The sequence below is a fragment of the Haliaeetus leucocephalus genome, unplaced genomic scaffold, assembly GCF_000737465.1.
Source record: "Haliaeetus leucocephalus isolate CR32 unplaced genomic scaffold, Haliaeetus_leucocephalus-4.0 Scaffold417, whole genome shotgun sequence".
Classification (NCBI taxonomy): domain Eukaryota; kingdom Metazoa; phylum Chordata; class Aves; order Accipitriformes; family Accipitridae; genus Haliaeetus; species Haliaeetus leucocephalus.
In genome coordinates this window covers 1,130,790-1,153,479 of record NW_010972853.1, presented here as the reverse complement: position 1 = coordinate 1,153,479, position 22,690 = coordinate 1,130,790, and the positions used below count along the sequence as shown (strand labels likewise).

The 22,690-nt window shown below is 46.8% G+C and overlaps 1 protein-coding gene across 1 annotated transcript in view; it reads left to right on the top strand.

Moving 5' to 3' along the window:
- Positions 1 to 21,344, top strand: part of PLEKHD1 (pleckstrin homology domain containing, family D (with coiled-coil domains) member 1) — a 28,143-nt gene extending 6,799 nt beyond the window's left edge. The window contains exons 2-13 of the mRNA XM_010574158.1: positions 1,967 to 2,060; positions 3,002 to 3,091; positions 3,617 to 3,693; positions 8,593 to 8,684; positions 11,531 to 11,583; positions 13,568 to 13,662; positions 14,607 to 14,700; positions 16,029 to 16,207; positions 16,960 to 17,092; positions 18,318 to 18,462; positions 20,427 to 20,576; positions 21,176 to 21,344. Of these exons, the coding sequence (XP_010572460.1) occupies positions 1,967 to 2,060; positions 3,002 to 3,091; positions 3,617 to 3,693; positions 8,593 to 8,684; positions 11,531 to 11,583; positions 13,568 to 13,662; positions 14,607 to 14,700; positions 16,029 to 16,207; positions 16,960 to 17,092; positions 18,318 to 18,462; positions 20,427 to 20,576; positions 21,176 to 21,336 (1,363 nt within the window). The 3' untranslated portion in view covers positions 21,337 to 21,344. The remainder of the gene's footprint in view (positions 1 to 1,966; positions 2,061 to 3,001; positions 3,092 to 3,616; positions 3,694 to 8,592; positions 8,685 to 11,530; positions 11,584 to 13,567; positions 13,663 to 14,606; positions 14,701 to 16,028; positions 16,208 to 16,959; positions 17,093 to 18,317; positions 18,463 to 20,426; positions 20,577 to 21,175) is intronic.
- The last annotated feature ends 1,346 nt before the right edge of the window (positions 21,345 to 22,690 follow it).

Here is a 22,690-nt window from a genome sequence, read left to right as displayed (position 1 = left end):
GGGCAAGGAGAAGAAAAAATTCAGAGCACAATAATTGTTGCTGGTGTTTGTACATTCTGAAGATTTCCGGATGAAAATACGCATGTGTTCAATGACTGTCACTTTTAAACATTTTGGAGCAGGCGCACAGCAGGTCCAGAGCTGCAAGCATTCAGAAGTTTAACTTTGTTCTGTGTTTTTCAGTCCCTTCTATGAGCCCATGGCTCATGTTTCCATGGCGTGCGGCAACTTCATTTATCTTGCCAGAGCCATGGCAGAAGAGCAAGAGATAAGGAGCTGGTCAAGTGGTAAAGCTTTCCCTCTGAGTATAATAATGATAATTATTATCAATAATATATTATATTATAATGATATATATAATTTTATTATTATAATGATAGTTCTCTGCCAGCTTTGACTTCTTTCTTTGGCTTTAGGAACCAAACTGGTACCAAATTGCTGTGACCATCTCTACTGGAGGCAGTGCCCTCTGCTTCAGGAGAGGACTGGGGTGGGATGGGCAGGTGGAGGTATTAGAATTGCTCTTGTGGATCAGACCTTTCGGCCTGTAGCCCGTCGCTAACGGTGGCTTTGGAGGAAGGTGCAGGAATCCCCAGGCTGCACAACTGGAAAGTGCTGCCCGGAGAAGTGTCTTCCTGATCCCTCTCAGTGGAGGCTTTCTGCCCAGAAGCAGGAGGGTTTCCTGGGGATGTTCTCATTATTCACAGAAAGGCCTTATCCTTTCCAGATTCCTCATGAGCTCTTGTCCTCAGGACCACACGAAATTGATTAACACAGCAGTGTTTTATACAGTGTAAAAAGGCATTCTTTATTAATTTTCATATTATTGCCTTTCACTTTCTTTCCAAATCCCTCTTTTCTCATATCAGAAAATATGTACAGAATAGTGCAACATGTTTTCTTTGTCATTTACTCTTTTGAAACCTCCCTGCTAAACTTGTCCCCATTTTTTTCAGCTGCTCTTCAGCATTTTTGAGCGCTGCAGAGATTTAGACCAAATTTGAGCTAAGTCAGATATCTCTCCCCTGTACATCTGCCTGCAGGGTAAATGCAACCTCAATTTTTGAAGAGAAGAGGGACTCTCCCAGGGGCATTTTGAACATGCAAATAAGCTATAAGTGGCACTCCTTTAATCACAATTTTGAGGACATGCTCCAGTAAATTAGAGGCTTGGTTTTACAGAAGCTGTGATATTTTGTGGCTACTAGACAGTGTTCATCAGACCATACCTAAGGCTAACTGAGCAGAACAAGGCACATTTTAATGTGACGTATATGAGGGAAAAAAAAATTCAATTTCCTTTGTATTTACAAAGGTCAATGGAAGGAGACTTTGCCAGGACCTCTGCTTAAAAATATCTCTAAAATTTATTTCTGCTCCGGAGTGCTCTCATAGACAATCTTTTGCCTCAAGAGTCACTTGGGGATGCTAGCCTGTGACTCTCCCTGCCATATGACTTAGTGTTACAGTGGAAACTCTTCTTTTCTGGCTTATGCCAACATGGGAGGAAAGAGGGTGCCAGGGAGTGGATTGCAAAAATAAGCTTTTAGTTGCTCTTAGCCCACATGAAACACCCTTAAAGAAAGGAGCAGCTCTCTTTCAATAGGTTGACTCCAACACATGGGCTAGATAGAGCGCGCACAGGTCAAGATGCCAGAAGGCTTTGGCTGTGCTCCTGTCTTGGACACAGACCGCCGTCCTGTTCCCCTGTGAGTAAATGGTGCTATGGTTTGCCTTAACACTGGTGTGTGCACGCTGTGGTAAGCTGCAAGCACAAAGCACTTGAACTTGGCACTTAGTGTTAAGCACTAGCTCTTGGCTACGAGCAGAAGTGAGGCACCTCACCTTAGGCTTAGATGGGAATAGTAAACTCTTCTGCTCAGGTAGCAGCTTTAGTTAGGTGGAGATTTTCTTGTGCTGCGAACCACGACCTTTGTTCTAGCAGAATTTATTTCCTTTCTTAAAGGTTCTTCATCATTAAGGAAAGTTTCCTGCTCTACTATGCTGAGAGTGAGAAGAAGAGTTTTGAAAGCAATAGATACTTCAATATCCACCCCAAGGTGAGCAACATGTGCATGGGAGAGGGGGTTATTCTGTCTAGCTTCTCCTCCCTCCATGGGCCCAGCAAGTGAAGAAGAGATAAGTCACAAACTTCTCACAGATCCAGGGAAGCCTCAAAAAAAGCAAGAATCATGTCAGTACCTCTTCAGGCTCCTTAATGATTCAGCAGGTACTTGACTTTAATTTTTTTTTTTTGCCTGATGGTAGATGTATTCCCTTGTTTTCACGATCTCCTAATCAACTAATCTTGTTGAGAATACTGTTGGCAAAGCCAGTGGCGGGGCTAACAGCTTTGGTTGCTGCTTGTTCCAAACCTGTACTTGCGCTCGTGAGCAGTCGCAGCCAGCCCCTGCTAACCCACGTGCCCTCAGCCCCAAGCAGCAGCCTCCGTAGCTCTGCTGCCTGGAGCTCTCGTGGGGGGACTCTGTGCTCTGAGTCGCTTTTATCTTCTGTAGTCACTGGAGGCTGATGAAGCCCATGTGCTTCCAAAGGTGCTGATTTCACCCAGCCTGGTTAGGGGCAGCAGGCCACCCATCTGTCCCCACACAGCGTGTGTGGGGTGTTGACCTCCTGGTGGTGACTGCGATGGATCCACAATCTCCCCCGTGGTACCGCACTGTGAATCTGCAATGCCTGCCCCCGTTGGGAGATCACCTCCTCCTTGATAAAAGAGCTCCTGCTTCCATATTCTAGCTAGCAGCCTTCCCTCCGAGCCAAATGCAGGAGAGCCATCTCGACCCCCTTTCAGATACCAGTTGGAGGTCTCCTGGTGGGGGTGGGAGGCCCTCTGCTTTTCAGGAACTGCGTGTATTGCCCCTCCTGGGATAGCCAAGGCAGGGCAGAGGCCCACAAGTGACCAAGGGTGAAAGTTCAGCTCCGGGTTAGTTAATAGTTACACTTGATATTGCTGACTGATTGGAGCGCTCTGGTTTATCCCCAGGGTGTCATACCCCTGGGAGGCTGCATCGTGGAACCCAAAGAAGAGCCCAACATGCCTTATGCCATAAAGATCTCTCACGAAGACTTCCATGTAAGTAGATTTCTTTCCTTCTCAAAAAAACCCCAAACCCCACAAAACATTTTATTGCTGATGACCAGAGCTGGATTGGCAGTCTTTCCCACCCCACCAAGGTATGCCTACCCTCTCTGGGCGGACTGTCTTGAGAGAGAGCGTGGCTTAGCATCCTAAGTCCTCTCAAGGCTTTGCTGCTGCTCCTGCTTTGACAACCAAGAAGGAAACTTGCTCTTTCTGACAGCAGGTCTTATGATACTAGCAGACCAGTGGACAGATACTCAGGAGCCCTAGAGCTCACGTTGCCCTATCATTTTATTCCTACCATGACCGCTTGCCGTGTGCATCTCTTCCCAGTGTGTGGTAGGCCTGGGACTTATTTGTTCCCACGTGGTGCCTCCCATGGAGGTGGAAGCCTGCGGTGGGCTCTCCTCTGCCATAGCTGTGCTAGCTGTGTCCAGTTCATGCCCCGAGTGCACAGAGGCACGTAAGGCACCAGCCTCTCTAATCCAGGTTTTTTTCCCCTCCCCTCCCCTCTTCTAGGGTAACATTGTTCTAGCAGCCGAATCAGAGTTTGAGCAGGCTCAGTGGCTGGAGATGCTACAGGAGTCTGGAAAAGTGTAAGCTTCTTTCTATTCCTTATTCTCTTTGATCTGCTCTGTAGACGTGTAAAGGATAAAGAGGAAGAAGCCTGACTAGAAGGACTACAGGGAGGCAGACAAGCTCCCCAAGACTATAGGGAGACCTTCACTTGCCTCCTGGACCCATCCTTTCCCTAAACGAGAATGCTCTAAAACTGACACAAAGCTTCCCACCTTGCTGTGCAGTATGGTATGCAGTATGGCTCTTTGCTAACAACCCCAGGCTGTCGTCTGTCAAATGCTGATATACTGAGTGGCATCTGCTCTCCCTCTCTCTTGCCTCGGAGAGTTGGGACCTGGGACTGAACGGGGGCTCTCCTGGTCGGTTTTGTGTGGGAAGCAAGGTCTGCAGGCTTGACAAAGGTGGGGGTCAGAAAAACCTCTCTACATCGCAGATGTATGAATTTGGGTTAAGGTAAGAGCAGAACAGGAAAAGCACAAAGCTGGTGAGCAGCTGCCCATGTGGCTCTACGCCCCGCTGGTGAGCTGGGACTTCGCCAGCCCGTCCCTGCTCTCCTGAGCAGTACCGGTCACGCCGAGATGTCAGTAACAGCCCTGATGTGATTGTGTGACCGTGGGGTGCGCATCCCTTCTGCCTGGATCCTAGGGCGCTCAGGCCACGCAGCAGCAGGATTTGGCCTCTCAAGACAGTTTAATTCTGAAATGCGGAGGCAGGCTAAACCCCAGGGGAGGAGGTGTTAGCAAGTCATTTCCAGCCCACCTACAGGGTTGAGAGGGTTTGATTGCTGTATGTGTACAATATTGAGTTCACAGTCTGCTGAGAATGCTGGAGAGATTTCCAGTTTGTCGGCCACCAGCTCTGCAATCCCTCGGCACCCAGGAGCCTGACGGTGCAATGAGCAGCTCTCGCACAAAACCACAGCAGGCTCTTCCTAATTCTCAGCAGATGCAGGAAGAGGTAACACTTAAACAGGGATTTGACTTTTGCAAGCCAGGTAGAAGCTTTCAGAGTCTGTAGAGCAGAGCCTACTGTTCAGCTGTGAGGCTCGAAGCAATGAGCACTTTGCTCTGCCCTTCCTGGCTGCATTACAATGTATGTATGTGGTCTCTTGTGACTTTAGGGACAAAAGCTGCTCTTTCAGGCAAGTTTAACTTGTAATACCAGTGTGTGCGTGCATGTGTGCATGGTAAAGGGTGTCTCAGTTAATTCCAATGCTATGAGGCTGAAAATGTTCATTTGTAATTAATGGAGAACACAGTGTTAACGTGGATCAGCCCAAGCCAAGCTTTGGGCTGCTGCAGTGAGCCTGGCTTTGGTGCTGGAGCAAGCTGTTACCTCCAAGGTACTGTGTGAACTGCAACACAAAGCTGTCCATTAAAGCTTTGTGGGTACATGAGCCCCACGGGACACAAGACCCAAGGCAGAGGTCTGTCACCCACTCAGCGTGAGCAGGCTCAGCCACTGCAGAGGAAGAGGAACCCTTGGATTTAGGCCTTGAATAATTCAGAGTTTTTTCTTTGATAGCACAGGTCTGCACTCGCCTTCACCAATGTTAAACATAACTATTGCCAAGGGCAATAATTTGGGGGCCAAATTCATCTTTCAGGTGTGTATGGGAGGAAAGAAACGTTGGCTGCACAACTCAAGAGGGGTTTTCATAAGCAAGCCCTGTGTAGCTGCTTATTTCACAGAACCAGCCTTTTTTCTAGTCCTTGCTTCAATATTCCAGCACTAGTGTTTAAAACAGGAGCTAGACAGTGGCTGCTATCATACAGCAGACTTCATGCACCTAGCTGAAAATCTGCCTGAGGCACCCCCTTCCCTCCCCTCTCTGCTTCTGTTCTTGCATCAGAGAAGGAGGGTGATGCAGCTCCAGTGCTGGCCTCATCAATGCTGATGAGAGCCTGCATGGGAGGAAAAGCACAGATTATGTGATTTATGTTAGCAGGGTCAGGTTGGGAGCTAAGCAGCAGCCAGGAAGGTATGCCATGGGCCAGTAAATTGATCTGCAATGAATAGGAAAGCTAAGAGGACCCAGCGGAAGTCTTCTAGGCAACCTGTTTTAGTGCCCTGTTGTTCCTAGATGGAGATTGTGTTGCCGATGGCACTGCAGCACTTACAGTTTATTGTGATCATCCTACAGACTCCCTCGTTATTTAAAACCAACCAAAGGAAAAAAAAACCCCAAATCCCAAACAAAAACCAAACCACCACCCTCAAAAAAACTCATCTCCATAGACTGAGATTTTGTTAGGTAGGGGAAAGAGGAAAAAATGAACCCAGGATGGGAAGCATCCTCTCTCCTTTGTTTCAATTTTGTCTGCTGCCTCTTTACATCTAGGGCTGGGTGGTGTGTGTGTGTGCCTGCACAATTGCTTATTACCTCCACCATCACAGTCTGCTCAGTGATGCCTTCAGCTCTTCACTCCTTTCCAAGCCTCCCAGTTTGATAGGGAAACCGCTTATTCAATGCAGAGGGGAGCTGATGGCCTCTCCACCCTTCTAACATGTTGTGGCTTGGACTTATCACACTTGCCATATCTTGAAAGCTTTTCAGAAATGCACAAAGCCCTGACTCCCGGCTAGCCAGGCTCTTTTCCCACCCAGAGAGGCTTTTGCTGCTGCTAGTGGGGGAGAGGGGCACATGTGCACTCTCTATGTCCATAGCAGCATTCCCTGCACTGGTTAAAAGTAGACTTGGTGGGCAACAGGGGGGAAAAACCAGGTAGCTTAGTACATATGTCCTGTGGACCACGAAGTGCTAAGTGTCTCCAAAAATTGGTTGTGGATGCTCCCGAGGAAAGTAAAATGCAGGCAAAGCTGGAGAGATGTTCCCAGTGCTGCAAAAGGACTGGAATAGGCAGTGTTTGAGCTGTAGAGCAAATGGAGATACTATACAGCTTTGGGGTTGGGTTTTTTTCCGAGGTATATTATAAAGGCACTTTCTACTTGTCCCAAGAGCCTTCCTGACCCTGTGCTTTCCAGCTCTTTAAGTATTGTGGCCTTTTCTGATGAAAACTCACTTGGTAAGAAGTACAAAATAAAAAAAGCGCTTGCTGGCCCCTCAGCTAAAGTCATAGCCTGTACCTCCCCCCTGCTGCAGTTACACACCGGCACTAGTTCCAGCAGATAAAAGGAATAAAAGCTTAAATGCTACACAGTCATATAGGTGCATGTTCTAAGTTACAGAGCAGTGAGTGTAGTAACCTTTGAGTTACAGACAGGGAAACATCTTGTTAGGCTGGGGAAGGGAGGGAGCACTGAAAAAGTGAATCTAATGAACAGACACCTTAAAGGCTACAGCCATTTTGGAAACCCTCCAAGTAATCATACGATAAACTCTGTTGTGCAGTGTCGTCCCCCGTCCCCCCTCCCCCAGCTGTTTGCTGTTGCTTCCTCTGGGATCAGATTCATCCTGTATCAGAGAATGTTAGTGGAAAAACACATTCACACCCACATGTTCTCACCCAAGACGAAGATGTCTACCTGTGGGCAAAACATCACCTTTTTCATTAGCATTCTAATTTCCTTTGCACTTTAGAAATATCCTAGATGCTTATTAGCTGAAAAGAAACCCAGCTGTCTGCAAAGGGCACAAGGCAGTGCTTGGGCTGCTGGAGCTGTGAGCTGCCTGGTCCCTGGGGTGATGTGTGTTTAATATATCTGTCTGGCTTTTGTAAGAGACGAAGTACAGGTTGCCTTGAAATTGTTTTATAAGAGGTTGCCAACTTAATGGTTTCCGAAAAGCTACAATTTCAAATGGCTCACAAACAGGCCTGGTACAGGAAGGCTTACAGTTATTTAATATTAATAAGCTCCCTTAGGATTTGACAAAGATGGCAGAATTTCTGGGCAGCAATTGCTGTTCCTGTATGTGCATCGATATAAATAGATTGGGATGAATTTTATGTATGCATTTTAGGTATTTTATGTGTGTAGGTATTTTTTTCTAATGGAACATGAATAGAAGTGAGCAGCAAACTCCATTTCTGATTCTGTTTTTGATTTGTGTGTCATTGTCCGTGGTATTTAATATCTGTATTAAAGCCTACTCTGCCCATCAACTCAATCAGTAATGGGCATCTGCTACACAGGCCTTTTTTACAGCTTAGTTTCATAATGCGTTCAAGAGAAATTGAGATTCTCTGGCCAATGGTCCTACACATTGTCCTACATATAACACAAGGTACTCTTTGAATGTGCCTCCTTCCTTTAACTTTCCCTACTTGGCAGCATCTTATCTGGCTTTTATCTCTGGTTCTTCATTGTTTTTACAGGGAGAGGCACTTAACTCACAGTGTAGGGCCAGACACCAAATCCTAGCGGCTTGCAGGGTTAGCAGAGGAGGGGTTGATTGGTTCCAGGATGGATGATGGATACCAGAAAGGCTGAAGATAGAAGCCTGTGGGAAAGAGTCAATAAATTGTTAATATTTGAAGGGGAAAAGTGGCTATAGCAGCAAAATATTGGAAAGGCTGCAGAAGATAATGTCACTGGCAGATGGGAAGTAAGCTGAGTTAAAAGCTAAAATCTGGTTCTAAAGTCTGTCGGGATCCATTTAACGGGTTCCAGGTACATCCTATTGCAGTTGGAGGCTGTGCATGTGCTGGGTTGGTCTGGAGAGCCCTGAGACTAAGCTCAGTGTAGAAATCTCCAAAACACTGGAAAAAAACATTTGAATAGCTGTGCAGTGTTGATGTACAGCTCCTGTATTTAAAAAAAAAAAAAAAAAATTACTGAATGTCAGGGAAATTTCTCCAATTCATTTGTGGAGAAAAATTTAGAGAATCCCTGTCCCAACTGACAAGAGTCCATGTGTTTGAATTCCTTGGTAGATTGCTAGGCTGAGTCCCCTACCTCACTCTGTGGGACCCTTAGCTCTCTTACATCGTCTGCTTTGTGTCTGCTCTCCCTAGGACCTGGAAGAATGCCCAGCTGGGAGAAGCCATGATCGAGAGCCTGGAAGCCCAAGGACTGCAACTGGCCAAGGAGAAACAGGAGTATTTAGGTAGGAAATTCTTGCTTCCAAAACCCATAAACCCCAAAATAGCCATTTTACTTTTCTGGGGTTGTCAGTGTGGTCAAGCCAAGCAGTTACAGGTTTTTACTGTTGACTTTTACTGGATGAAGCTTTTGAGTAGTCAGAAGCTGAAATTCAGGTTTTGAACGGGGTCAAAACATGAAAATGTTAAGGTAGGATCTGGGTGTCTGCGTGGAGCCTGAAAGAAAGAACGTGCTTTGGCCAGCCTGCTGAGTCCTACAGCTCCTGACGGTTGGACTGTACAAATATTTGCTGCCCCTGAGAAGTTTGGATGTGCTGATTTCAGCTGCTCACCAGGCAAACAGCCAATACCTTTGTCTCCCTGAATTGCACAGGACTGGTATTTCTGAGGCTGATTGCAGCTTTTCATGCATAAGTTTTCCTCCTCTAGCTGTTTTTTTTGGGCTTTCTCTACTTGGTCTTTGCATTTGCTCACACTGTTCATATTGGAAGTGGGAGCATTTACGTGGGTTTGTTTGAGCTGTCTAATGGCCATGGCTAATTTGTCATTGCTCTCTCCATGGGCAATGGAGAGAGAGCAGTTGCTCCAGATGAACATAGAATAATTTAGGTTGGAAGAGACTTTTGGAGGTTATCTAGTCCAATCACCTGCTCAGAAACCAGCCTCTGGATGGCAGTACCTTGGGTGCTCTGACTGCCTTGGGAGGTCCAGCTGCCTCTTCCCCACATTGCCTATAGCAAGAGGTAAGGGAGTAGCCTTTTTTAACCCAGATGCCTCCTAAGTTAGAACATTCCCTAAGGTGTAAGAGCCCTTCTGACTTGGGGGCTGACATGTGTGAGCCCAGTCCCTTGTCTGGACAATCATGTGCTTTAAACAAGTTAGCAGCAACTTTGGGTGCTTCAGGTTGGTGATGCCTTGAGCAGGGGCTTGTGGTATCTGCTCCTACTTATCAAGCCACTGGAGGAATCTTGAAGAGCCCTTTGCATTTCACCATCCATGCTGACCAGGGGTGATCTCAGTATATGGTCTCACGTGTAACAATGATCATAATTCAAGTATCAAGGCATGTTCATTCTGGCCTTCTAAGCGCCATTCACCTGTCTGAGCTGATGGATGGGCTCATATGTGAGGCAGGCAGGGAGGAGTGGTTCCACACCTGACAAAGGGATAACGGGGAGTGCTAAGAGGACCTGGAGAGACAGGAGGAAAATTAGAAACAGGAAAGTTTTGTCAAAACTTTATTTTGCAACCACCAGAGCAGACTAAAGAGCCTAAGAGACTAAAGAGGGCCCCAGTACAATAAAAGACAAGGTGATGGAGGAATAGAGGAATACACGTTCTGTGGCAAAAAGGAGATATTTGGAATATAAAATATGTATTTAACTGTGTTCTTTGGCCCATGACAAGAACATTTAGAGCTGATCAATTGTCACAGTTGGTTACTTTCTTTTGACAGCAATTGTCTATTTTTTCCTGTATAACTGCTGAGGCTTCTGTCTCATTAGCCTTACCTTCAATGACCTGTGTCCATCCTGTAGTTAAGCTTTGAGGTCAGGCACTGCTCCTTGCAGCCGGTCAGGGCTCTCTGGAGGAAGCAAACACTGCTCTGGGGAATTCCCTGAATCCTGCTGGAGTTACCATCCACCTGCCCCCCAGCTGGGATCCAGGTTTCTCTCGGGCAGGGACTTTGCAGAAGCCCATCAAGCCCTGGGCTTGCCCCCCCCAGGAAGGGCAGAAAAGGGAAGGTGCCTCTCTGCAATTACAGTGCAGCTGTGCTGGGTCCCAGAAAGGAGAAAGAGGGCAAGAGTGGGAAGGAAAGGCAGCAGTGGTGGTCAGCAGAGCTTTAGAAATATAACACTACTGCTCTGGCACCAGGAGCCCTGCTGTGGGCAGGAGGTAGAGGTCTGCATTCCTCCTAGCAGTAGTAATCCTGCCAGCAGTAGTAATCTCTTCAGGTCCCCAGTAAAAATGGAGCCAGTAGCATCCTCCTCGCCTGATATGGGGAAGACTTTAATCATAAAGTGCTACACTGAATCTGACCCTGCTCCCACGGCAGCCAGGTGGCGGAGCTGAGAGCTAAACCCTAGGCTTAACTAGGAGAAATGTGTTTCTGTCTAGTTTCCTGCAAGCGTGACTAAGAGCTGCCTAAGGCAGAGCCTCTGTTTAAGGTTAGAGCATAGCACAATGTACGTACATCAGGTCACGCTGTAAGGATCAGAGCAGAGTCTCTGGTGGGCATGTGTCCTTCTCAGCAGACAAGAGCAACTGATGTTCAGTGGAACTATTCTTAACAGCTAAAAGTTTTGTGACTAAAATAGAGGATTGATTTCTGGGCTTGGCTGGGGCATCCCAAGGTGACAATAGGGAGCTGGTAGTGATGCCGAGGGGGCTGAAGGAGAGGGTGATGAGCTAGGCGGGTAGGGACGGGTGCTGAGCTGCAGCAGGAGAACCGACTGCTGCTATGCGGTGTGCGACCCTGTGCACCCACTTAACCTTTCTGTGCCTCTGCTTCTTCACGTGTGAAGCAGAGATAAGCATGTTTTCCTGACTCAGCTAGAGGATTGCAAAGGTTTGTTCGTTAATGCTCTTTAAGAACATTGAGAGGAAACCTTAGAAGGAGTACGCAGCAATATGGTGGTTTAGTTTATTAAGTTATTGGCAGGAGGGAAATTACAGAACATCCCATTAGCGTCATCTCAGCCTTTGGAGCCTCCCAGACAGATACACAGAGAGCAATAGGGAACGCTGCATTTTCAAGCTTCAAACAGTCAGTATTTCATGCTCATGAATATCCCCAGGATATAAATTGCTTTTCTCTGCATTTTGCCTTTGTGTGTGTGTGTGTTTGCAGATAAGCTAATGGAAGAAACAGAAGAGCTGTGTCTGCAGAGGGAGCAAAAAGAGGTAAGTGTTCATCACAAGCCAATTTTCGTCAGCTTCCGTGTGGCAGGACTGGGAGGTTGGGAGTTGCTGGTTTGAAGGCATGCCAGGGTTCAGGAAGGGAGGCTGCAGAGCCAAAAGAGTCTCCAGCCAACCTCTGGGCTCTGTGGATGAAGACAGGAATAAGAGCTGTGCCATGGATGGGTCCTGGAGATGTATCCCTGCTTCCCTTCCCAGGCGCTTCCCATGCGGTGTGCTTGTGATTATGTCTCCAGGAGGACCAGGGAGGAAGATCAGATTGAATTCTTATTCACTGGGTTGAATTATACACTTTTTCTTTGGTAGATTCAGTAAGACTGTGGCAATCAACTTGTTTGCCTCCACAGTTAGAAAGCAAATAAACAGACCTGACATTGTCCTAGTGTAGAGATACCGTTGTGAGAAACAAGGAGCAGCAAAAAGCAATGTGGTTTGTTCTTTGGATGTACCAGAGATCGGGAGAAAAATAAACATTGCACTAGGGAAAACTCAAGAGAGCTCTCCCTTAGATGTGACTATTAAACCTTAATTTATCAAGTTTATTATTGTTTTCCAAACTATTCCTAACTTGTATTTGCGTAATATAATAAAAGTAGCTCATTCTCATATTTGCACCAAATCTATACTGTTTTTCATAGCACCATCATAAAGTTATTGCAAGATAGCTTTGCAAATGAGTTGTCCTATTCCACGGTAGGAAAGTGGGCATGGATGTAGACCACCACACTCCAATCTTGCAAACTGTCACATGCTCTCTTTTCCAGTTAATCCAAAATGACTGTTGTCCCTCTTTAGCAAAAGATGGCAATGCTGACCTAGGCTTCTCAGGCCTAGGTTTTTCCTGTGTACATTTCTGCAGAGGTAAAGTCCAAAGGTAGCTTGGACACTCCTTCAGGGCTAAGCTACTTCTGCTTTTGCAGGGAGACATCCCTTTCTGGTGAGGTAGCCTGCTGTACAACCCACAGGCATAGGGAGGGAAATGCCCCTCTCTAAAGACCCTGGAACAAATCTCTGCTCTTACAAAGCCATGCACGGTATCTCCATTGACCACAGAGCAGATGGGGCTGGGTTAGTTTAAAGGAGTTTGGTACTGATGAAGGAACGAATATATAGCTCACTGAGCTCTAATGGTCTGGTCTGCTGTGAGCCTGAAGGCTTCAGGGCAATATGTTGGGAAAGCAGCTTGAACTGTGTATCTGCACCATGGAGCAAGAGTCGTATTATGAATTTATCTGGCATCAGTGCTGTTTTGTGACCTACCTGGGCCTGCAGCAGAAGTTCTGCCTAGCAGCTAAGGCTGTGAGGAGACCTGACCAGCAGCAGGACCTTTGTTGTACTTTATCCCCATCTCCCTCCATCTGCAGTAGGTCTGGGTACAACTGCTTCCTCTAGACTAGGGGAAGAGACTGTTTCACTGCTTGAGGTTAGCTTATGGCATTCAGTGCTCTTTAAGCTTGGTTTTATTAGCACAAAGATAGTGGCAGGCTGATTAAACTGTGCAAAGCTGTAACTGTGCAGTTGTGTTTTCCTGTCCCAGTGGGGATGGGAAGTAAGGCTGAGCTAGTAGAAATGTCACACTTTAGGTGCAGCAGTGCTGGGGCTGTCACATTCCTGTCCAGGCTTTCTGCACCTGCACATGTGGGTGCCTGGAAATGGTACATGCATGTTGAGTCCAGCTTTCCCAGGGAGCTTTGGATCTTCCGTATATGTGCAGCAGAGCTGATCTGTGCAGGGAGCATGTCTGGGATTTCCAGGTGCCTGGTAACCTGACTGGGACTTCTGAATGTCTGGAAATCCTCAATCAACCTTCAGTCCCCTCTAATTCCCTCTGGACAAAAGTATGGTGGAATTGGACACCCCATGGCTCTACGTAGCTCAGGTTAAAAGTCCCAGGCATTGTTAACGGGGAAGACTTTCCTGACTGTAAGTGTGCCAGCAGAGTACATTCCTGTCTTCTCTTCTGGTCCAGGAACTCGAGCGTCTGAACCAGGTCCTGGAAGCAGAGAAGCACCGCTTTGAAGAGGTGGTACGGGAACTGCGGCTGGAGCAGGAACAGATCAGACGGTAAGGCAGCAAACTGCGCAGGGCAGGAAAAGAACATGAACTCCCACACTGGGCAGAAGTGCTGCTGTGGTGATGAATCAAAACAGTTCATAAAATCCACCAATTTTGTGCATGTAGGAAGGAGATAAATGGTATATTGAACAAAACAGGAACAGTCGAGATCTGTTTACCTGCATTTGCTATTGCTTGTGTGACCAATAGAATACAGCTTAGTTTCAATTTTGTGTTCAGGGCTCCAGCAATTTCATTTTCAAAGGGCTGGGACATGATCAAACCCCAGATTAGTTGGGGTAGCATGGCAACAGACAGGTGCTAGAGGATTTCAGAGAGGCAATTACTTCGATTGACTGACCAGCCATGTGGGCTCCAGACATCTGAATCTGGTTTTCCACCATCAGCTGAACGACACTGGGGGGATGATGAAGTTGCCTCGCCAAGAGTAATTTTGTCATTTTAAGAGTTACGCTACGCAAAATATGAACAGCAAGTTTATTTAAAAAGGGAAGGAGCCAAGTGCTTTGCCCTGAGTGTTGAAAGGGCATGTTTTGCCATTGCCCTCTCTTTTTCCTTTTCTATCCCTAAATAACGTCTCAGGAAAGCCAGTGTGATTTTGCAAACCGTTTTTGTTTTCATAGACTACATCTGCTGAGATATGACTGCCCTGTCTGAGCTCTTCCAGTTGCAACTGTGGCCTTGCCCTCGCTAGAGAAGCACGCTAACAGTTGGTTTGGGTTTGATGATCAGGAGGCACAGTAAAGTTCCTGGATGCCTGTAGTGTGTTCAAGGCATGATGCTTGCTGCCAAACTCCTGACTTTCTAGGGCCGCCTGTACCAACCACCGGTCACAGGTCCTGCGCTAAGAGATCCACAGCCTGTGCAGTCTGAGCGCAGTCTGTGGGGCTAGAGTTCCCCTGCAATAGCTATCACCCTTTTTGCTTCTTTAGGGAGCTAGAGCTCACAGCCCGCTCCCTTAAAGGAGTGGAAGAAGAAAAGAAAGAGTTGCGAAGCCTGACACAGTCCTTACAGAAAACCCTGGAGGTGAGTGACCACTTCTTCCCTCTGAGTGACAGCATTTTGGGAACAATCCATGAAAACTGACCAGGGCTGAAAGCAATGCTGTCCCGTGGAATGAATCTAACATCCACTAGCGCCAGAGTTAAGTCCTGTGCACATGAACAGGTTCATTTGGTAGCTGATATGAAGGCCAAAATCCCCTGCAGAAAAAGACTAGAAGTGACGCGGAGCCCAGCAGAACCCAACTTCTCTCAGCAGTACCAGTTGATGTGATGTAGGACAATAACAGTAAGTTGCAGTTTGGGAAGCTCAGGTTGAAGACTATCAAGTGACTTTTCACCAGACAGGTAGGCAGGCAGTGAGGGAGGCTGAGGAACCTCTATCTTGGAAGGTTTTCACAACTCGACTGTAGAAAACCAGAGCTGACCAGAACTTGCTGTGTTGACAGACCAGTTCTGAACAGGAGGCTGGACTAGAGCCTACTGGAGGGTGCCATCCAGCCAACATGGCTCTAAATCTGTGATAGCTTTCTGATTTTTTTTTTTTTTAACTGCAACTCCCTAAGTCCTGGTGGAAGTTGGAGCAGCAGAGAGGCATTCCTTATTCACAGAAGGGAGCATGGTTCCTGGGGAATCATGTACCACATAGGAATTTAGGAAACAGAGTGTTGATGTATTAAACCCTTTGCTTACTTGATATCACTCTGATGGATTGGTGGAAAGTGGCTTTTCTAAATGTGTATTGTTTGTGAAATTTCCACACAGCTGGCCTTCTGAAGCCTCAATATCATCCTTAATGTTCGTGTCAGATCCTGCAAGTTTGTTCAAAAATCTGTTGCTGATGTTCCTTTGAGCTCTTCTCCTTGCCTGCAGTTATGGGTATGAAAAAAGAACTGGAAAGCTAGGGAAGGACCATTCATGCCATGCACACTGGACCAAACACTTCACAGGAAAACAGTGTGCTATGTTCTATTGCCCCACAGTTAGAAGTACCACAGAGAGGATGCCTCTAGTTCACACTGAGGAGCAAGGTGAGGAGCAAAGGCAGGGAAGCTGCCTGCATGGGTGATGTTCTAGGGAAGCACAAGGCTCCAGACCCTGAGCTGGGTCCTTACCAGCCTACCATGTCAAAGGAGCCTGCAGGTTCTCACCCCCTTGCACAGTGAAGGCTATGGTGGAGGCTTGCTCCTCGTGAGGCAGGTACGAAATGAAAACCAGATTTTGGTATTCCTGTTTTTTAACCTGAATGAAGCATGTGGATGTAATGATGGAGGGACTCAATAGGGAGGAGCCAGGCAGGAACAGGAGCAGAAGTGTTAGGCTTGGCTGATACAATCTCTGCCCTTCTTCAAGGAGCTCTCCCTGGAAAAGCAGCAAATGCTGGAGATGCTGGAAGAAAACGAGAGCCAGCTCCCACCTCCAACCAGCCCCAGCAAGGAGCAAAGCCCCATCTGGGGACTGCACTGCAGCCTGCAACAGATTGAAGAGAAGATGCAGCAACTTCTGGAGGAGAAACTCCTGGCAGAGAAGAGGTGAAATGGGGGCAGGGGCTGTTACAGTGGTGCCAGAGAGAGGAATGCAGGACAAGATGCGATCCAGTGTGAAGAGGGTGGTGGGAAAAGAGGTAGTTTTTCCCCCTTGCAGGTGGGAGGTGATCAGAAAGGGTATGGCTAAATATTTCTGGGCTCAAAATTAGGATCACTCCAAAACTGTTCCCCTGTTTATCCTGAAACATGCAGAGAGGCAAGATCCTTTATAATTTCCATTCTCGGGTGCCGCAAAAGGTAGAGGACACTTCTGCCCTGCTCAGGCTTAGTGATGCCAAATGATGTGACTATCTGCTGACTTGCTTTTTGGTTGCCAACACAAGACAAGTCTGGAAGCTTGTCTGGTTCCCATGTCAGGAGTTCAGGTTATAAATGCTTCAGAGGGGACAGAGTGAGGCAGGGCAGCTGAATTTGCTGCTGCTTGGGCTTGCTCCTTTCAAATCAGGACTTAGGCACGTGAATCCATTTGGTGTTCATGGACTTATCCATGAGAAGTGGTTGGTGCTCCTGGACCTCGTCTGGGGGTTGAGAATGTTCCATTCAAGAACTGTCCACCTGGCTTTCACCAGCGATGTCTGTGTTATTGAAGCGAAACACAGACAGTGCTCCTGTTAGTGCCTCTTTGCTCAGGGCAGCCAGGTAGTTAAGCACGCCCCGTCGCGATAGTGAGCCCCTTCCTTCCTGTGGGCTGTGCTGGGGAGGGAACGGTTGTCTTCCTTTGCTGTGCCGTGCACCAGGATGAAGGAGAATGAGGAGCGGTCCCGAGTGCTGGAGGAGGAGCGGGAGTTTTACTCTTCCCAGTCGCAAGCGCTGCAGAACTCGCTCTCAGAGCTGACTGCAGAGAAGCAGCAGGCGGAGAGAGACCTCAAGGTATCCTCTGTGTATGTTGTGTATTGCTGTCCTTGGGCCCAGGGTTCTCTCGTTTTCTCTTTCAGTTCACCCTCTATCAAGTGGGAGACTTGGTTTTGGTTTATTTTGTTTTCATTTTGTAGTTGCAAATTTTCATTTGCTGTGCTTTATATCAAGGTAACACGTGAAGTTGCCGGGTTGTATCTACGTAGCACTGCCATTTATTTTCTCATTCTGAGGTCTGATTAACCCATTCAGTAAAAGTCTTTTCGTTTGCTACTGTGAAAGCGTCATTTAAAGATGGAGGGAGGGGGGGGAAGTAAAAGAGGAAAGTAGACACAATCAAGAATAAAGATTATTTCAAAGAAATGCTAATATGGACATTGCAGAACTGAGCAGAAATCTTCCCTCCTCACTTGTGCTCAGAGTATCAATCTTACGATTTGTAAATCTTCAGGAACCTCTGCATGAACTTAGGTTCAAAAGCAGAGGAATGCAGGTGAGGTACCAGCCCTCCTTTGTTATCCCAGTAATGGAAGAACCCTGAATCTATGCAAAGGTAATTGGACAAAGTATGCTATTTTATTTTAATCTAAATAATGTAAAGGTTATGCTTATTATTGGCTGTTTGACACTTAACCTCCTTCTACAAATATTTCATCCAAAAAATCCCCAATTCTTCATTTTCTTGAACCTCCGAGATTTCCTTATCCTGTAACCTTCCACTTGGCCAAACTAAAGCTAAGTTGGCCTAAGCTGTGTTATTCTCATTCGCTAAGCTACTACTGATATTATCCTTTATTTCTAACTTTTCTTGTGTTTTGTTTCTGAAACTAAGTACTGTACACCCCTTTGTGGGAACTGAGGGTTCCTTTAACTCAAGTCTGTCTCACCTGGAAAGATGTCCTCCTGTTCCTGCTCAGTGCAAGTACTTGCATAAGCACAAATTCATGTGTTGAAATACCATCTCTGATTCCACATCGTTCATACAATGAGAGGGAAGCTGTGAAAATGAAAGTCAGAGTAAAGGAGAATTACTAAAATTATCTGGACTTCTTCAAATTCAGGTTCTGTCTGAAGACATGAGGAACGACTTTTATGTTGTCGTACAATATTTCTATTGGTTTTCCTTACTGTTGTCCTTTCATTTTCTTCTGTTTGGTGGGTCCCTCAGAGACCTCGTGAGTTAGCAGGATGGTTATTGAGACACAAGCTGTTTTTCAGCAATGCTTATTCTCTTCCTCAGGCTGAGGTGAAGGTGCGCATGGATCTGGAGAAGAGACTGAGAGAAGCTGAGGAAGCATTGCAGAGCTTGGAGCAAGGCTTAGATTCTCTGGATTGCAACAAGGAGAAAGAGGAGAAGATGAAAGCAGATGTCAGTAACTTGAGAAGTAAGTCGGTCATCCATCCTCTCTACTGATAAGCAAGCTCTGAGAGAGGAAATATTTCTAACCGTCTTCCCAGACACAAAAACAAGTTCCCAAATTAGCAAAGTTGCACATAATGTGCTCTCCCAACTCCTTGTACTTCAACCACACCTCCCTTTTGCGGAACCAGAGCATGGATGCAGGCACTTCCCTGCTGAGTGGAAGACAAACCTAGGGGCAGAGATGAGCAAATGCTTTTCAAATTGTCAAACAGGGAAGCTGCAGCAGAGCTATAAAGACTGCCTAGGTCTGAGTTATAGAGAGTCCTCTGGTTCCCCTCAACATAATCTGTTCTCAGCCTTGATTATGAGAACATCAGCAGTTTAAGGAGGACTGTGGTTGCTGTAGTGATGTGCTGGTAGTTGACCCAGCAGGTGAAGTTTGGATCGTTACTCAGAGCTGAATCACTGCCATCAGCCCAGCACTACTGTGCTGAGATGACTGCAGTCCACAAGTCAGGTGTAAGACTCGCATTTCACATTTCCTCCCAGTTTATCCTTGTTTCTTTGCTTTTTTTTTTTTTTGAAAGATGGGGCATTACCCTAGCATCTGGCTTGAGTCAGATTTGGGAATTGACATCAGCAGCTTCAATTGGGTGAAGTCTTGCTTGTTTCCCATCCTCAAGTATAGTGCAGGGGGAAGCTGTCATGAAAGTGCTGTATCTGTGCAGTTAAGGCTTAATTTCAGTGAAAGTGGACGTATCAAGCCAATATAGAAAAGTCAAAAAGTCCTGTGGCATTCTGAGCAGTGTTACATATATAAGTATAAATATATGTATAAATAGTTTTTATATATATACACATCTTTATAATTTTTATATATAAATGCATGTAAATAAAGTAAGTACTATTCAGTAGTTCCTACATCAGAGTTCTAAACTGAGACAAAAGGGCATGATTCTGAACTTCAGTCCACTGGCTCAGAGCCATGGTAAGGAAACAGAGCTAAAGTGCATGTGTTGAGCTCAGTGTTCAACTAGAGCTGAGCTACCTGCACAGGGCATAAGTGAGTAACCTCTGGCACCGAATGTCTCCTGACACTCATTTCCAATCTTAGGTTTTGGAGGATGTTATCTTCAAAAGAGTAGAAATGTACTGATGAGCAAAACACTAGAGAAAGTGAGGGACCAGCAATGTTTTCTTTAACATCAATCCCAGCACAGATCCCTCAGTCCTTCCAAGTGTTTCCTGCAGCTCTGCCCTGCCCTTTCACGTAAGAGTTGGGATGTATTAGCACGTGAGCCCTCTGAACAGTAAAAGACCAGCAACAGGTAGGAGGACAGCAAGACTGGAATGGCAGAAAATATGCTGGTTAGACCATAAGAGGGGGAACGGGTCAGGAAAAGCAGCTTGTGTGGCAGATTGGGACAGAATAACATTGTCAGAGTTTGGACATACGGCTTTGTATGGAGCCTGTAACGTATGTATGTATGTGCTAGTATTTGCTATGCTATGCTGTTAAGAAATACCTGGCCACGTATGGCCTGGGTGTGTGTGCCTGTGACAGTGTTGCCAACACCTCCTTTTCTGCAGCTAGATTGACTGGTTTTAGAAGTCCTTCAAAGAAAGTGCAATGAGCAAGGCTTCAGACCCCTCTGTTGCAAGAGAGTGGAGAAGTTTTATCACAATATCAGAGGCTTTTGGCAGTTGAATCACGAGCAGTTGTGGGAATGATTGATGGAGAATGGATGGCTCCAGTTCTTTCTGTGATTTGAATATGCATTTGTTGGGGACTGGAGGTTTTTGTCACTTTGAACTTGTCTATTCTGATGATATTCTGGAGCTTCATGGATTGTTGTTCGTGAAGATCTAGGGAGGTGTTGAACAGCATCACCTGGCTCAGCCCATCAATGAGTGTAGTCCCTTGTGACTGGTTCATTGCTTGAAGTGTCTCTCCCGTCACTGCTCATGGTGGTGTCTTCTTCTCAGAGTTCTTTGAAGAGTGCATCCGCAATGCCGAGCTGGAGGCCAAGATGCCCGTGATCATGAAGAATTCTGTATATATCCACAAGGCTGCCACTCGTCGCATAAAGAGCTGCCGCTTCCACCGCCGGAGAGCCAGTGCGTCGTGGAATGACTGTAGGTATCAGGCAGCTTCTTACTCTCTATCCTGCAGGAGCAGATAGGTGCAGATGGGGCTGACAGAGCGGTAAGGTCTGCAAACGTGGTCCATATTTCATATTCCCTAGTCGTAGAATGGAGCTACAGAGAAACTTGGAGCTTCCTTTCCCAGAGAGCAGGCACTGAGTCTGTGTGCTGGTTGCCTGTCTCTTCATGTATGTTGAAAAGTAACTGCTGTGATGGTGCTGGGCCCCTAAAAAACCATGCTCAAAGCTGACTTCATCTGAATGCTTAATCATAGACTGAGTTAGGTTGGAAGGGAGACCTGGACATCGTCCAATCCAATGCTCAGAGTGGCTGCCTGCAAGGTTAGATCAGGTTCTACGTAGAACCCTAATTCAGGGACAGCTGTAAAGAAAAGTGTGTTTCCATGCTGTCAGCATTTTCCTCCTCTGAAAACAGTAAGGAGAAGCTGTTACAGAGTGCAATGGTTAGCTCATCCCTTGCCAGGCTCTCAGTCATGTTGATCGCATGGCTCATGTGCTCTAGTGAAGTTTTGTCTTCAGTTTGTGTCCCTGACAGAAAGTGCTGACCTTTCTGTGCTGATCTTGTTTCAGTGAAGCAGTCCCAGTCCTTCATCTTCTCGCACGCAGAAGCTGAAAACATCGAGGAGCTGAAAGAAGCAGCCAAAAGACTGAGCCGGGACCAGCACTTCAGGGAAACTCTTTATCAAATCATGAGGTCACAAAAGGATGATTCTTTGGGGGATGAAAAGTGACTCTTGTTGGGAGGGGGCTTCTGATCTCAACTTGCCATTCAGCTCCGCAAAAGTTACGCCATTGGGCGCCAGGGTCAGAAGGGAGATTTGCCTTTTGGTGGGGAAAGTGGGGGAAAGTTGTGTGTAGGCAATTCCCTCAGTTAGTGGCTTTACTTTAGTTTGAATGCTCCCTGTAGCCTGAAAGACCTTCTCTGCTGATCACTCCGGATCCGTTTGCTTCAGCTGCTTACGTTAAGCCACATTTTTCCAAGATACCACGGTCAGTGTTAAAGTGAACCACAGACCGTAGCTTAGGAAGTGCCTCTTCTTTCCTTTCCTGTCTAGTCTGTCTGCCAAACACAAGTGCTTCTGAGAAAGCCCTTTATCAGCCTATGCTCCAGCTAGTGTAACCTCCCCAGTAGGACACAGCTTACCCTGTTCTGCCCGATCCCCTCTAGGAAACGGCTTGCTGCACACCCCCAGTCAATGAGCACTTCGGTGGGGCACGTTTCCTGGCACATTTCCTGAAGACTGCAGAGTCCCAGCCTCCCAAGCACAGGCAATAATATCAAACACAGGGCAACCTCTCGATGCTACATCATTTCAAGCAAACGGTAGCAACACAAGTTGAAGACAACCTGAGGATGCTTGGATTTGGCTCCAAGGGGGATCGTGTGCAGAGAAGAGCTTATAGATAACTCAGTGGCATCGATGCAAGCTGGAGGGAGGGTTGTGTTGTGTTGACTGTGGGCAGAACATCCTGGGGCCACCTTTGCACTTTTTTTTGCATTGGGACATCTGGCTGTGTCACCGCCAGAAGGAGGAGCAGAGCTATGAGCTGTGGAAGGTATTATCTATAGGCAGATTCAGTGTGGAGGAGCCTTTTACTGAGCTCTGATGGCTTCCTCGTCACCTCTGTAAAACAAGCTGGAGGACAGGTGGGTAAGGAGTGTTCAGCAACAAAACCCACTACCGCTTGGAGAATTAAACATTGTCAGCAGCAAGCTGTCAGGGCTGCGGAGGTGGGGAAAGTAATCTCTGTATGTGCTGCAGTGAACAGCCTGTGCTCAAGGCTTTGTACTGCTCTCTGCCAGTCCTCTTAATTGCAATCCAGGCTATCATGGTCAAACTGGGACCTCTGGCAAGTCAAGGCTGGACTGGGAGAGGCGCTGTGGACAGCCGAGTCAGAGTTGGGCTTCTGGCTGGCCTCTGTCCCCTCCCGAGTGCTCACCAGGTGGTTATTGCAGGGAGGATTTGCCCTGCTTGTGGTCATCTTGTGTGTTACAGGAGAGGAATCCCTTTGTTGTGGAAACCTTGCAGCCTCTCCCACCTGTTTTAAGCAAGCAGCTGGCTAATAATTACCCATGCCATAGTA